Consider the following 14524-nt stretch of genomic DNA (forward strand, 5'->3'; position numbering starts at 1 on the left):
TGGGGGGCGGCCCGAGGGGCTGGGAGAGGGTCCGGCCCACGCTGCGCCTGGGCTGGGACTGGTCCCGCCGGCGCAGGGTAGCAGGAAACTCCCAATATTTTCTTTAGCTATTACTTGCTTTGGTGCTATGGTGGGTGTCTTGGCTATACCTTAATAAAAATATTAGCCTGGAAAATACCTTAGGGATGATATTTTTGCACATCTCAATTCCTTGTGTCATAGCAAAGTGTTCAGCACTTGCTAAGCTCAATTAATATTTATCAAATGAATGCGGTTTGCTTTTGGTCACAACTATTCAAAACTGCTTCTGGCTAAGCCAAAAAATAAGCTGATCAAAAAACTCAAGCTCTTATCAATTTATTTACTAGGTAAAATTTTTGGACTATCCATTTTCATATTTGCATATTCTTTTGATGTCACTGATGTTTCTGAGGCCTGATAACAGCTAGAGAGCCTCTTGCAAATCTGGAATTGGACAGTGTCTTTATTCATGAAGAAGGATCTCTCTTCCTCTTTGTCCTGCCTTTAGCGCAGGTACTGTGCCCATTTTCTTGGGCCCCCAAAGACAGATGAGGACTATAGTTGATCCTGTTTGACATGTGTGAACCAAAACAAGACCCGTCTGGCTTTGGGAAAGATATTTAAATAAGTCCCATGGAAGTCTTTATAACGTAAGATTGGTATTTTGAAACTTAGGATTTGGTTTGAAGATAATGATGCTGCAATAAATGAACCAGTCACCTTAAGCTGCTCTTCACTTTCTGTTCATGGTGTAAAGTAGAATATGTACATTTCCAAGATCACAATAATTTGCTGCTGCTTTTTTCTTCTATATGGAAACTGCAGTGGAGTTTTGCCACACACATTTGCCTAAGTGAACTCAATCAGAGCATAATCCGAAGGATGGGGGTAGAGGGTGAAATTATAATAGTGATTATAATCCTGTCCAATGCCCAACTCAAGTGCACGTCCCTGAGTAAGCATGACATGAAAGACATAGATCTTTTTGTTTTGTTGTTTTGTTTTTCCTTGAGACATTCCTGATTCCCATTTGCCTCTTGTAGCATAAATAATATGTGGCATCAACTATGGTTTTGAAGTTTACATATTTGGACTTGGGTTTACCATGACCCCTGAATGCAAGCCCAGACTTCTTAGGGAATCCACTCACACTAATTGAAAACCTTGGTTGTTGCAACTATGGAGAGTGGTTATAGGACTTATAAAGTGTCACCTCCCAAGGGACTCAAAAGGTAGCTTAGACCTGAACCTGTTTGGGCAGTCTAACATTTGAAGACAAGGCTGGACTTGGTTTGGAAGGCAGTCATTTACTTGCTGAGTCAGTAGTTTTTAGGTGGTAACAAGTCTGAGCAGCTGAGTTTGTATTCATCCTAATGAAACTAATGCTATGAGCAGAAATTTTCAATCAGGGATAATTTTATTCTCTGGGACATGTGGCAGCATCTGGAAACATCTTTGTGTTATCACAATAGTGGGAGACAGATGGGAGTGCATACGAAACATCCTACAAAGCACAGGACAGCCCCACAACAAGGAATCATTGGGCCCCAAATGCCCATGGAACCAAGGCTGAGAAAGCCTGCTAAAGATAAATCTTAGCAGCTTAGCAAGACCTGGCCCCACACCAAAGACAAAGTCTGAAGAATCTTCAAAGTTGTGAGTTTTTTTCTCTTGGGACCTTTCTCAGATGTATGTGATTAAACCATGAGTTTAAGGCTGATGGTGTTAGTTATTAGCTCTGAACCAGGGAGGTCCCTGGAACCTACACAGTTTGGAGTAACTATCATACAGCTGGCGGGCCCAGCCCTTAGTTTTGTAAGACCTGCCAGAAAGCCAAGTACTGGCAAAGTCATCATGACACCAATGTAGACTAAAACCCACTGAAGCCACCCAAAGACTTATTAAGTTTAGATTTTTCTATCAAAAATTTATTTCTTCGAAGAGGAGTTGCACCACGGGAAATCCCAGTCCAAACCTAATGTTTTCCCCAGCTATCTTTGGACTGGACATGCTGGACTCAGCTGTCAGGGACATTGAAGAGAGCAGACCTGGAACAGCCATGCCACCGTATGTTGCTGAATAATTTGTAGTTTTGCTCCGTCGCTTACATTGCCCACCAAGAGTGCAACAGTGTGATTAAGAGCTAGGGCCTCCAGGCAGGCCAGTCTGGGTGCCAGTTGCAGCTATGTCATATGCTTGCTTGGGGTGAGGCAGTGCCAGAAGTGGGTAGCATGTATTCAGAGGGCAACTGACAGGTTCTGTGGGACTGTGTGTGGAGGTCAGGAAACAGAACTATCACAGGTGGCAAAGCACACCAAGAAAGCAGTTGGCAGAAGCAGAAAGCGTTGTTCCCATCTCTTAGGCCTCCTCCCTAGGGAAGTGTATCCAGCCTGCTGTGCAGCCCTAGATGTTGCTTGTCCTCTCTGAATATGCATCCCCATTTGCCACGTGAGAACATCAGTCCTTTATAATATATATTTGGTTCATATATAAACCAAACAGGATGATGTAATATGATTCCTAGCATAACTCCAGGGTAGAAAAGGGACTCAATGTATAGTAACTCATTTTTACTTTATGCAGGGCCGAGTAGGACCCTTGCCATCCTGCATGGTTTTAGAGACCAATTGAGAATGTGGTACTGGGCTTCTGGAGAGACCAAGAGTGAAATGTGCTATCTTCCCCAGCTACCTTTGGACTGGAGAGGAGCTGGTTGGCATCCACAAGGCTTCTCCTTCCTGGCTACCTCTTTCTCTGAGCCCTTTTTACTCCCACAATATCTTTCCTGAGATGAATACTTACTTTCAGGGGCTGCCTTTTGGCTCTGGGTCCTTTCCTAGGGAGTAGTGACAACCTGATTTCCTCCTTCCTATTATTTCTTCTACTTTGCGTAATCTGGTCCCATATCTTTTTAATTAGTTTAATTTTGATTTGTCCCTGCCTCCCTTATATTCTTCTCCCCAACCTGAAAAATCTAGTTTAAAGCCTTTTCAATCAGGTCAGTGCTGCTCAGGCCATGCATGTTTCTGATCTTTGCTAAGTACATTCTGGCAATGCTGAGCCCATCTGGCTGCACTCTCAGGCTGTGGTCCAGGAAGGCAGATTCTGGATTTGGTCTCCTGCAGTGATGCCAGGCCCTCCTTACCATGTCCTCCTCCCAATTCCACACTCACACCCCACTGAGAGAAGGTCTGCTGGACACTGGCCCGCATCCTTCCTCAGTTTCCCTCTCTCCAGCACAACACAGTCCTCCTTCCCTCTGAGGAGGTTGTAGACAAGCCCGGGGCCCCTGGTGGCTCCTGTCCTACAGGTTTTGTTCATTTGATCACTCCTGAGCCTGCCTGAGGGAGATGCTACTGTCAGGTCCTTAAAAACATATGGTAGGGAGGGGATGCCTGACCACTCTGGCATGAGCCTTGGCTGTTCTCTGCTGACCTGGCCTTTCTGAGGGTCATCATAGAGCCTTCCATGAGAGGAAGGAAGGATTTCAGAGGACAGCTCATGTGAAATGCACAGTGACCATTCATGTTCCCCTGGAATGTGACCCTCCCCATTGCTGACCTTCCCAGTGGTGTCCAGGGCCTTCATCCCTTATCCATGTTTTTCTTGTTCTCTTCTCTTGAGCTGCTCTGGCTGGCTTTCATTTGCTCTTCTTCTTCCTCCTGTCTCTGTCTGTGGGGTCGTCCTCCTAGGTTGTTTATTTCACAATGACTGGTGCTAACCTATAGGTTGTTGGCACATTCAAGGATAAAATTCCTGACCCTTATCTTAACACACAAGGCCCCTGTCAGAGTCCAAGACACTGTCCTATTCCCTTGGCTCCCTAAGCTCTGGCCGCACCAGACATCTTTCACTTCCTCTTCACCTGTGTGCTCCAGGGTTCTGGATTCTTTTCCCTCTGCCAGGGACATTCTCATGGCCATTTTTATTCCTGTCCTTTAACTCCTTCTCCTATTTGCAGACTCTGTTTAAATGTCCTTTTGCCTTAGAGTCTTATGACAGATCATAGGCCCAGGCCTTGTGACAGGCCCTTGCCTCACCTTGTTAGGACACCGTGCTTTAGATCTCAGAACATTTGTTACATTTTTTTTATTGTGTCTGATGGGAGCTGAGACATAGGCTGGGCTTTCCCTGTGCCCATTGGAGGTAGGGCTCACCTGCCTGCCTCAGCCATCTAGTGGCCATGGCAGATTGCCCAGGATCTTTTCTCTCTGCCATCTGCAGCCTCCATGATGCCAGAGCCAAGTCCGCCTGGTGCGTCACCGTGTCACCACTGACACCACTGTTGGGCCAGACAGACGCGCATGAGCTGCTGGGACTAGTTGCAGCTGGGAGTTGTAAACCTTGTTTTCACCCCTAATTGTTGACTAAGAACTTAGCTCCAGTTAGACTACAGACTACATGATTCCTACTATTTCCTGTGGGTTCTGAGGGTAGGTGATCCTTTTCCAGTATCTGTCCACAGGGCAGCAGGCCTGACTTACAACAACTCAAAAGGAATGCTTGCGCCTATGCTGGAGGGTGGTGGGAGGAGTGCCAGCAAGGGAGGTCCTGATGAAAGAGAAGGGGAAATGGGTGGAAAAACATTCTAGAACTTGCTGCTGAGTCTTGGGGCCATCCAGGGTGCTTCCAATTGACAAGAACTTTGTGAGTCAGTGCTGGCCTCAGGACTCTGTGGGCTCACATGTGAAAGTGGTTAGACATGGCCTGGGTCCTTTCACCCTTATCCTTGGGTTTGATTTAAGACAAGGACTCAGAGAAGTGTTCTACCCTGGGGCCTCACTGCTTTCTCTCTCTGTTCCCTGTCACTGTGATTAGTGCCCTCCCCACCTACACTACTGTGACCCCTCTAGATGGGGCTTCAGGTACTATGTCCCTAGCCATGAGGTGAGCTCTCTAAAAGCACGGATACCTGTGAGGTTGTAATGCTGCCTTAGCACAGAGCCACTCAGAAACAAGGCCCTATCTGTGTGTGTTCCTTTTATCACCTTCATTCTCAATCTTTGCTTGTTTTGCTTGACTTGAATATGTATGAGTAGTGTTTGACTTGCTCATCATTAGGACAATCTCACAGGTCACAGTGTTATGGTCAAACCCTACAGACACTGAGTTTTCGAGGTTACTCTTATGGCTAATCATGAGAAAAAGAAATTGCCTCAATGTTGGGAATCACACATCTACTTGTCTAACTCCATGAAGTTAGGCACTAGTATATTGGGGTGAAATTACACTGTTCCCCTCCAAGAGTATATGGTTTTTTGAGTGCTTGCATGTCCCTTACCACACCTATCTAGGCAACGCCTTGGCCAGTCAGGGCACCAAGTCGCTGCCTAAGTCCAAAGTGTTAAGTGGAAGGAGACACAGCAATCGGTCCATGGAGACTGAAATCAAGCAGCTGTCAATCTCAGATCCTCCTGACTGCCTGCTCAAGCTCTAGAGGACGTTGAGGACCTGACTGTCCCTGACAGCGACAGTGCCACCAGGGAGGCCCCTGACCAGTGTTCCCCAGATGCTTGCCAGTGAAATCTCAACTGCATGCCACATGTTGGGATGTGGGGATCACATGTTCGTTTTGATGTGGCTATTCTGAAGTAAGGGTGTGCAAACACATATGCTTTCTGTCAACCAGATGGTAACACCATCATTGCTAAAGCTAGCTTTTGCCGTGCTTGTAAAACCATTTGGGTTTTGTATCTCTTTGCTAAATACTCTGTTATCAAATGAAAAAAAAAAAAAAAAAAACAACTACCATAAAAATTCTTTCATACCAAAGGGGATTTTTCTGAAAGGCATGTTCTATCTTTCCCATTTTGTAGTCCAGTTTTTGCTTATGCATGTGTATGGCCTGCTGTTCTGAGGAATCTAGGCTCATGGTGAGTGGTGTGCCCCTTGTCTTCCTGCTGCTACTGCCAGCCAGCACATCTAGAGAGTATGCCCTCATATCACCTGTTTCTGAAATCTGTGCTCCAGGGACAACTTCTAGACAGCAGAAGACCCTTGCTGCCTGCCCTACTCCCCCAACACTCTTGAGAAGCAAGTTCCTGTGTTAGGCCCAGGTCCACAGCAAAAGCGGCACAGGTGACATCAAACCCCAGATAGAGCAGCCCTCACTCTTCCACCCCAGTTCCTACCCAGAGGGCACCGTAGGATTCCCACAGTGCTTGGAAACTCTGCAGGAATGACAGGAAAGGCTACATTGCATCCTCTTCACTGCTTCCTTCCCTAGTGGGTCCCTGCCTCACGGACTGTTGAACGCACACACGAAGAGGCAGAGGTGCTACTCCAATGAGTCCTGGATAAATGACTTCTTGCTGCAAAGCCGAGGGCAGCTGGGCCCTAGTGAGGCCCTAGTTTTCCTTCTGGCTCACTGAAGGGTGCCACATACGCTATGGCCAGCAATCACCACTCGGGCTAGTGGGATGGATGCCTCCATGAAGACAGCATGGGGTCTCAGTGGGTCTCTTCTTGTGGCTCCTGCCCCATGTGGATCCTGTCTTTGTTATTCCACGTGGTGTCTGCCTTGAGCACAGGCTCTTGGGGCATACTGGTAGGATTCCAGCAGTGGCCCTGTACCCAGAGAATGCCCTCAGGAGTAACCCATCCTCATCTGGCCCATACATGTACATGGGGCAGTTGGGTCCCAGTTTTTGAATTCTCAGTCACTTGGCTGTCCATCCACAGCTCCCAACTGAGATCTTTGCTCAGCAAACACATGTGGAATCCGGGAAGCATCATATCCCTGCTCCACATAGCAGCACACAAATGAGAGCAGGAGCATTTCTGCTAGGAATGAGGATCTAGTCTTCAACCTTGAAAGATTTACAGATGAGTCCTATGCCACTGAGGGAGTCTTTTAGGTTTCAAAATCAAGGACTAAGTTTGCATTGAGAAAACATATCTCAAATGAAAGTTGATGGGATTTTTATTAGTTTAGCCATTGACTTTACAAAGCATTAGACTACTTGTCAGCTGGATTCACTGTGTGTTTGCTTACTCATTCCCTGATGTAGCAAAAGGATCACGTGTTGGTTTTCTCTTACTGCATAATAAGTGACTGCAGGCATGGGGACAGAAAGCAGCTCCTCTTCATTGTCTCATGCTTGCCCTTTTCAGAGCTCTAGTGTGGCCCAACACAATTCTTGGCCCTCGCTGCCAGGAGGCTGGAACCAAGCTTGTGGTAGGCTGGACTCTGATAGGAGGCCCTGGGAAGAGTCTGCCTCCAGGCTTAGCCCAGGTATTGGCAGAACCCAATGCCTTGCATTTTTAGAGCTGAGGTCCCTATTCCTGGCTGGCTGGCAGCCAGGATTTGTTCTTAGCTACCAGAGGCCCCCCACATTCCTGTTTAATGTCCCACTCCATCTTAAAGCCTGCAGGATATGTGGGATCCTTCTCACGCTTGTCATCTCTCCTATTTCCTTTGCTGCTGCTGATTGTAAAACTCTGATTATAAAAGGTTCAGCAGACTGCATTGGGCCTCCCTGGTTAATCTGGATATTTAGAGTCAGCTGACTTAGGACTTTCGTGCCATCCCCTTCACATCAGTATTCAACTGAATAGCTGAGGAGCAGGAATCTTGGGGGCCATTTTTAGGCTTTTTAAATAGTTTCATATATTTTAATAGCAAACTTACAGGAACATCACAGAAAGACAGTATTGAAAATGTGCTAGCATATAAGACCATTCAGAAAAGGATAGTGGCTAGCTGGAACCTACTGTATGATAAAAAATGCCACAAAGGACATTTAGTTGCTACACCATAAGAAATTTACTTGTTTTTAAAAAATCTGAATGCTGGAATTGTCCAGAAAAATTTAACAGGTTTATTTATAATTGTTACAATGTTAAACTGCCAAAACTTGTTCACTAAAACATTTTAACTTGTATTAACACTTTATATTCACATATGAAGACTAAAAGTACACTAATGAAAATGGAAAAACTGCCAGTACCTGACCTCTGGTCCCATTTTCCACTTGCAGTCTGTACTTAGGTACCTTTGGAACCCATGGAAATAAAATATTTTACATTTGGAGCTGCCAATAACAGGAAGAAGAGGAAAAAAAATTGAGAATGAAGTGCTTCCCACCACAGCGGACTGTGAAGCATGTTCTCCTCTTCACCCCATGCTAGCAGGATACCTTTTAGTATAATTGTCTCACGTATGACATGGGTGACACACAAGTTGGCATCTTCAAATAGGCCAACAAGATAGGCCTCACTTGCCTCCTGCAAAGCACTATAGCTGTGCCCTGCAAGCACAGATCTCTTTTGAAGTCCTGAGCAATTTCTAGCATTAGATACTGAAATTGAACTTGTGAATCAGAAGTTGGGTGGACTTCTGTCTAATTTCACAGAGTGCCGCAGTCCCAGGCCTGTAAGGGTGAGGTTTCTTCACTTTGCCAGTACAGGTGCACTCTTAAGAGAGGCTTTTGGGGGCCCGCCCATTAGCTCAGTTGTTTAAGTGCCTGCTTAAAAGGAGGCAGTTAGTTTCTTTGAGGGGTGGTTCCATTCCCACATACTCAAGGCAACCCAGACCAGCGCTGCTGCAGGTCAATGGGGAGCTACAAAAAAAAAAAAAAAAAAAAAAAAAAAAACCTTCTGCATTTTGGGGCTGGCGAGATGGCTCAGTGGTCTAAAGCACCTACTTGGAACAAGCTTGGCAAAGCACAGGGACCGGGGTTCAATCCCCCAGCACCACATGCCAGCCAGCCCCGCCCCCTGGTGGGCTGAGCTGGCCACACACAATAAATAAATAAATAAATAAATAAATAAATAAATAAATAAATAAATGTTTAAAAAAATTATTTAAAAAGAGAGGCTTTTGTTGCCTGTTGTTTGCTGGGCACTTCAGTGCCGCCTGCTTTGTACGGGCTGTGGTGCAAGGACCTCCTTCCCCTTCCCCTTTGGCTGGAGCTGAGCAAGTGAGAGGTGGTGCTACAGCAAATGCCCTGTGTTTAGGCTTCTGCCCACTGCAGAGCAACACAGAGAAAGTACCCTCACGTTCATTTTCACATTTTTGATGACGCTTGGGAAGACTGATGTCAGTGTCCCCTTTACTCTTATTTCCAGCAGTAAGTGCCCAGGATCCTGAGACAGACGCTGAGGCAGGACAGGCTGCCCATGAAGCCGACCAGAACATAGCCTGTGCACAAGGACGAGCGGAAAGAGAAGGGGAGCGGGGCCTGGAACAAGAGCCAGAAGAGAGACTTCCCCTCAGTGAGAAGGAGAGGCAGAACGAAGAGGTGAACGAGAGGGACAACTGCTCCGCCTCCAGCATCTCATCCTCCAGTAGCACATTGGAGAGGGAGGAGAAGGAGGATAAGCTCTCCAGGGACAAGGCAGCTGGTAAATAACCCCTTTCTCCTGAGCACAATCCAGGAACACAGGGCTTTAGTGCCTGTCCCGTTCAGAAATGGCCTCCAAGGTGACCCATTGAGACAGAAGGAAGCAGTGTTGCCCCCAACCTGCTGCCCCATAGAGAGGCTGCCCCAAACCTCCGCCGTGCTGTTGTGTCTCCCAGAAGGGGTCAGCTAATGAGGACTTCCTCGAGGAGTGAACCCCCAAATTCTTCATTTTGCTCTATGTGTTTTGTTGTTTATAGTAAATGTAGCCATTTTCAGTTTTTGCTGCAAGCTTAAAGACATATCATGTAGTCATATACTCCCTTCAATTTTTTTTAATGAAGTGTGTTAGAACATGATAACTGAACCTTTTAGACCAGAATAGATTTATTAACTAAATTGGATGACTACTTCTAAAATGTTCTATTTCCCTATATGTTGAAGTCAGATTGATATACTAAACTGGAATGTACAGAATTTAAATCATTTTCTATTTTACACTTTTACCACTCTTTTCTTTAATATCAAAAGCAAGGCTAATTTCTCTGCGCTACTCTGTAGTGCAGCATGCTTTTCTTGGTGGAAATGTATCCTTTCAGTATTACACCAGAGTCTTTCAGTTTACCTGTGAGCAAGCACTTTATGGTTAGGGACCAAGTAGAAAGCGGGATTGTAGGTTTAGCTCACAAAGGCCTCACGAGGGATTAGGGAGATGCCCCTTAAGGTTATGGAAACTGAAAATAATTTGCACAACCTGCAACACCACAGTGTTTGATTTAGCCCCCCCATGACGTGTCCTGTTTGTGTGGACAGGGCTGCCTCCCTCAGCTGCCACTCATTACCACTAGAGTCCTGGCTTATGGGCAAGCCTGCTTTAAGCTACAGACAGTGGGCACACACTGAAGTCCAAGGCCTCATGAGGACTTGCTAGCTGGTGCCATGACCCATGCTTAGCCTGATGGTTTCCACATGGAAAAACATCTTGTCTCTGTTTCATAGACAGATGAATAAAAATAGAATGAATGAATAAGACAATGCATTAGCCTTGACCAATCAACAGCTTGATCTAAAATAGTTACTTTTATTTTAGTTTTTCTCAGTTAGGATATACTACCAGATTGTATATTTTTTATTACTAGCCACTATAACGAAGGACTGAATGTCTTTATTAGTTTATATCTTAGGAAGTATGGCACTGAAAATCCTGTGTCTGTGATGGAAGATGTATGTGAAAAGCACATAAACTGATATTGAATTAATTTCTTTTAAAGTCAGATTATAGTTAGTCTCCCAAATTCTGCTAGTGTTATTCCCACTTTGGTAGAATTATGGTTATAGTATAGGGTGTAAGGCAAGTCTACTTGATCAGTTTGGTCTCAACTGTTTGTTTTGTGGATTTTAAAGAGCTTTAAGAATTATCATCATTTAGAGACTAAAACATATCAGCGAGCTGGATTAGTGGAAATAAGACAAGGAACAGAACTTTCCTGGATCCAATTGCACACTATTCTTCCAAATAAGTACAACTTTCCAAAAATGGAGACTTGTGAAGGACCATTGACTTTCTGTCAAACATGAGTGGTGTCCAAGTTTACAGACTCAGGAATCAGGGCTTCACAGTGATTTTACTGCTTCACTCCAGTGTTGTGAAGAGATTTGGCCCTGTTTATTTGCTGTGGATTATTAGCTCCTAAAAAAAAAAAAATCTCACTGCTCACAGGCACCTTCAATAGCTAAGTCAGGGGAGCTCCGAAAAGCTTTTGCTTTTCAAAATGTTTTCAACTAAATCACAAAGGCACGCTGTGACAATTAAACTAACTCTCCATCTTATTTCTAATGTCTGTGTCTATTACCAAGAAGGCATATGTAGGGCTTCAAAGAGACTCATCTGATTCCACCTGGGTGGTGCTTTTTTCATTGTTTCACATGTTCTACTTCACAGTATTAGTGTGAGAGGCTTCATCAAAGCTTTCTTTGCATTTTGTTATAATACTTGTGTAACTTTCCTGTGTTGATGCTTAAATGTCAGCCTTATGATGGTAGGGCTATCTGTCTTATTCATTGTGAGTCCTCACTTCTTAGCTGTGTGCCAAGAGAGGAATAAGGTCTCACAAATCACCAGTGAGTAAGTGAATAAAGAGGTATGTGGCCCCTTCCCGTGGCCAGCTGAGTGGACCTCCATCCCCACATGGCATAAAGAAGATAAAATTCGTAATTACAGTGGAGTCTGCTGTGTGCTCTTCCCAGCTCAGTGTCACGTGGGACTGTGGGGAACTGAATCTCTACTTCTATTTGAAGGTGGTAATTCAACATGAGTCAGTGGCTCATGGTCTCCAGAAGGCCCCAGTTGTCCAGAGGCAGTGGGGACTAGACTTTTATCCTCCTAATCTGTAATGAGGCAGTGTGAGTTGGTACTCTCGCTGGAGCGGTGACAGTGTCATACATCAGGGAGCTAAACATCTGCCTCCACCTATAGTGAGTACCTAGAAGGGTGACTGCTTGCTAAAGAAAAAGGCAAATAGGATGCAGAATCTAACATGATATCTGAAATGTCCAGGATATGATTAAAAATTATTCATCATAACAAGTACTTGGGCAATTGTACCTGAATGGGAAAAATAATCCAAAAATACCAACTCTACAGTTTTCCATATGTCAGAACTGTGTGATATGGATTTGAAGCAGCCATCATTATAATCTATCAATATTGAAAAAATATTTTAGTAAAGCAATACAATATATTTTTAAAACACAGATATTATAGAACTGAAAAATATATAAACCAAAATAAAAATCTTGCTGTGCCAGCCTTCATAGGTTGTAGAAAGCAAAGAAAATTATTAGCAAACTCAAAAACAGAGCAGTAGGAATTACTAAATCTGTGTAACAGAGAAGTAGGTTGAAAAGAATGACTTAAGAACCTTCTAGTGACCCAAAGATCTGTGTGACTGTAAGCAGAGCTCTAGGAGCTGCATCTCTGCAGTATAAGGAGCAGAGGAGAGAGGGCACAGGGCTGAAAAAAGTGTGTGAAGGAATAGCAGCCAAAAGCCCCTAAACTTATCAAAAGACATAATCCTACAGATTTCAGTAGCTAAGTAAACCCCAAGAAGAACAAATTCAAAGATATCCACACGAGGACAAATGATAAGTTTCTGAAAACTAAAGACTAAGAGAAAACAAAATTTTTAAAAGACACTACAAAGAAATGTATTGCCAGTCAGGGACACCAATTCATGTGACACTGATAGTTCCTCTGCAACTCAGAGGACTTCGAGACCAGCAGGAAGGAGCATGGAACCTATGCAGGGAGAAAAGGACACAGTCAATGATGAATTTTATACCCAGCAAATAGGTCCCTTGAGAGTAAAGGAAAAGTAAGATACCCTCAGATGAATAAGATCTAGGGAAATTTGTCACCAGCACACCTACCCCTAAAAGAATGGCAGTAGGATGTTCTCTGAACAGAAGGGAAATGAGACCAATCTTGGAGCATTAGGAAGAAAACACAACAGAAGGGGTAGAAACAGGTGTAAATAAAAGACTTTTTCCTCAGAGGTTTCTGAAATTGTATTTGAAGATAGAAATGAAAATTATAATACAATGCTCCCTGTATACAGAAGAAATAAGTACTTCAGATAATTTTATTTTAAAAATGTGGAGGATAAAAGGAACTAAATAGAAGTGGTAAAACAGCAGTAGTAATAGACTGTGTTGAGTTAGTGTGTATATTATAATACCTACATCAACCACGAAAAAAAACTATAGAAACTCATACACTTAAAAAACCTGAAAAAAGCAATATAAATTTCTAAAAAATGTTCAAGTAACCAACAGGAGATGAAAAAAGTAGAAACAGAAACTGAACCAAAGAGATAAAATAAAATGAATGGCAGACTTGAGTTCTAACATTTCAGCAGTTAAAAAGATAAGATAAAGTGGATTAAAAGCAAACCAAAAAATTATAAGCATAAAGACATAGGTTGAGAGTTAATGGTTGGGAAAATATAATATGTGAACATTAATCAAAGAAAAATAGTAATTATATTAATATCAGATTTTGGAGCAAAGGAAATTATTAAGGGCAAAAGGAGATACTATAAATGATAAATGATAAAAGAAGATATAAATGAAGAGAATAAGCAAGAAAGAAAGCATTTTTTAAAAAGGAGAATTACCTGAAATATGTTCTTTTTCCTGTTGCCAAAGTAAGAGCCCACAGTCCCAGGAAATAGAGACAGAGAAAGGCCTTAGAGATAGACTCACCACTGGCTTGCAATCTTCTGTCCTGAAGCATTTTGCTCTTTGTTTTCAGGGCTGTGCGCGCTCAGTCGTGGGTTATGGCAGTGGAGCAGATGAGAAAAGTGGCTGGGTTCTACCTATAACATGAAGGTTTAGGCAGCAGGTGCCTTGCTACGCTGGGTGTGGAGGATAAAAATACAGGAGGCAAGGATGATTCTGGGGTTTTTAGAATTGTCAGCAAAGTAGACAACATTGCCCTATATGAGCTAGCAAACAAATGTAGGAGAAGCAGCTTTGGTGAGGGGCAAGGCTAGGTAAGGTGATGCTCCCAGAGTAGATGGAGAAGAAAGGTCCAAGAATGTATAAATGTTAGAGACTAGGAAGGAGGAGCCAGGAAAGAAGAAACAGGCCAGCAGAGTGTTGTGTCCTGGGAGGACTGTGTGAAACGGGATGTGTGGAGGATGGTGAAGTGATAGTTTGACTCTGGCCAGGGGAAAGTTAGTGTTATGGAAATAAGGAGCTTTGTGGGGAGGTGAGAGAAAACATTCCATTTGACTGTGTTCTAGAAAGAATAGAGAGAAATTAGAGGCATTGAGCAAAATAACTCTTACAAACAGCTTTCCCATAAAGGAAAAGAGAATTATTGGGTGATGGGTTTGGAGGTGTAAGTAGGGTCAAGAGAGTCTGCTTATTAAGATTGGAGAAACTGTATAATTTTTATGCCTGAAGGATCTAATGGAATGGGGCCAAGGGATGTAGGACAGAACCACTCCAGTGGTTTCCAAATGCACCCCTGGAGTGGCAGAGCTTTGCTGAGAGGGATGGTTGGTAGACAGTCACAGAAGAGAGGCCCTGTCCTGGGGTTCACGTGTAGATGATGAAATGTAGCTAGAGTAGAGCTCTGGAAGGTCTCTTCTGATTTG

At 43.8% G+C, this 14524-nt stretch overlaps 1 protein-coding gene across 1 annotated transcript in view; it reads left to right on the forward strand.

Moving 5' to 3' along the window:
* The window catches only part of Fhod3 (formin homology 2 domain containing 3), a 514361-nt gene that overhangs the window by 439804 nt on the left and 60033 nt on the right, over positions 1-14524 (forward strand). The window contains exon 18 of the mRNA XM_023714409.1: positions 9091-9366. Within this exon, the coding sequence (XP_023570177.1) occupies positions 9091-9366 (276 nt within the window). The remainder of the gene's footprint in view (positions 1-9090; positions 9367-14524) is intronic.

This window comes from Octodon degus, unplaced genomic scaffold (genome assembly GCF_000260255.1).
Source record: "Octodon degus isolate 3935 unplaced genomic scaffold, OctDeg1.0 scaffold00003, whole genome shotgun sequence".
NCBI classification, from domain to species: domain Eukaryota; kingdom Metazoa; phylum Chordata; class Mammalia; order Rodentia; family Octodontidae; genus Octodon; species Octodon degus.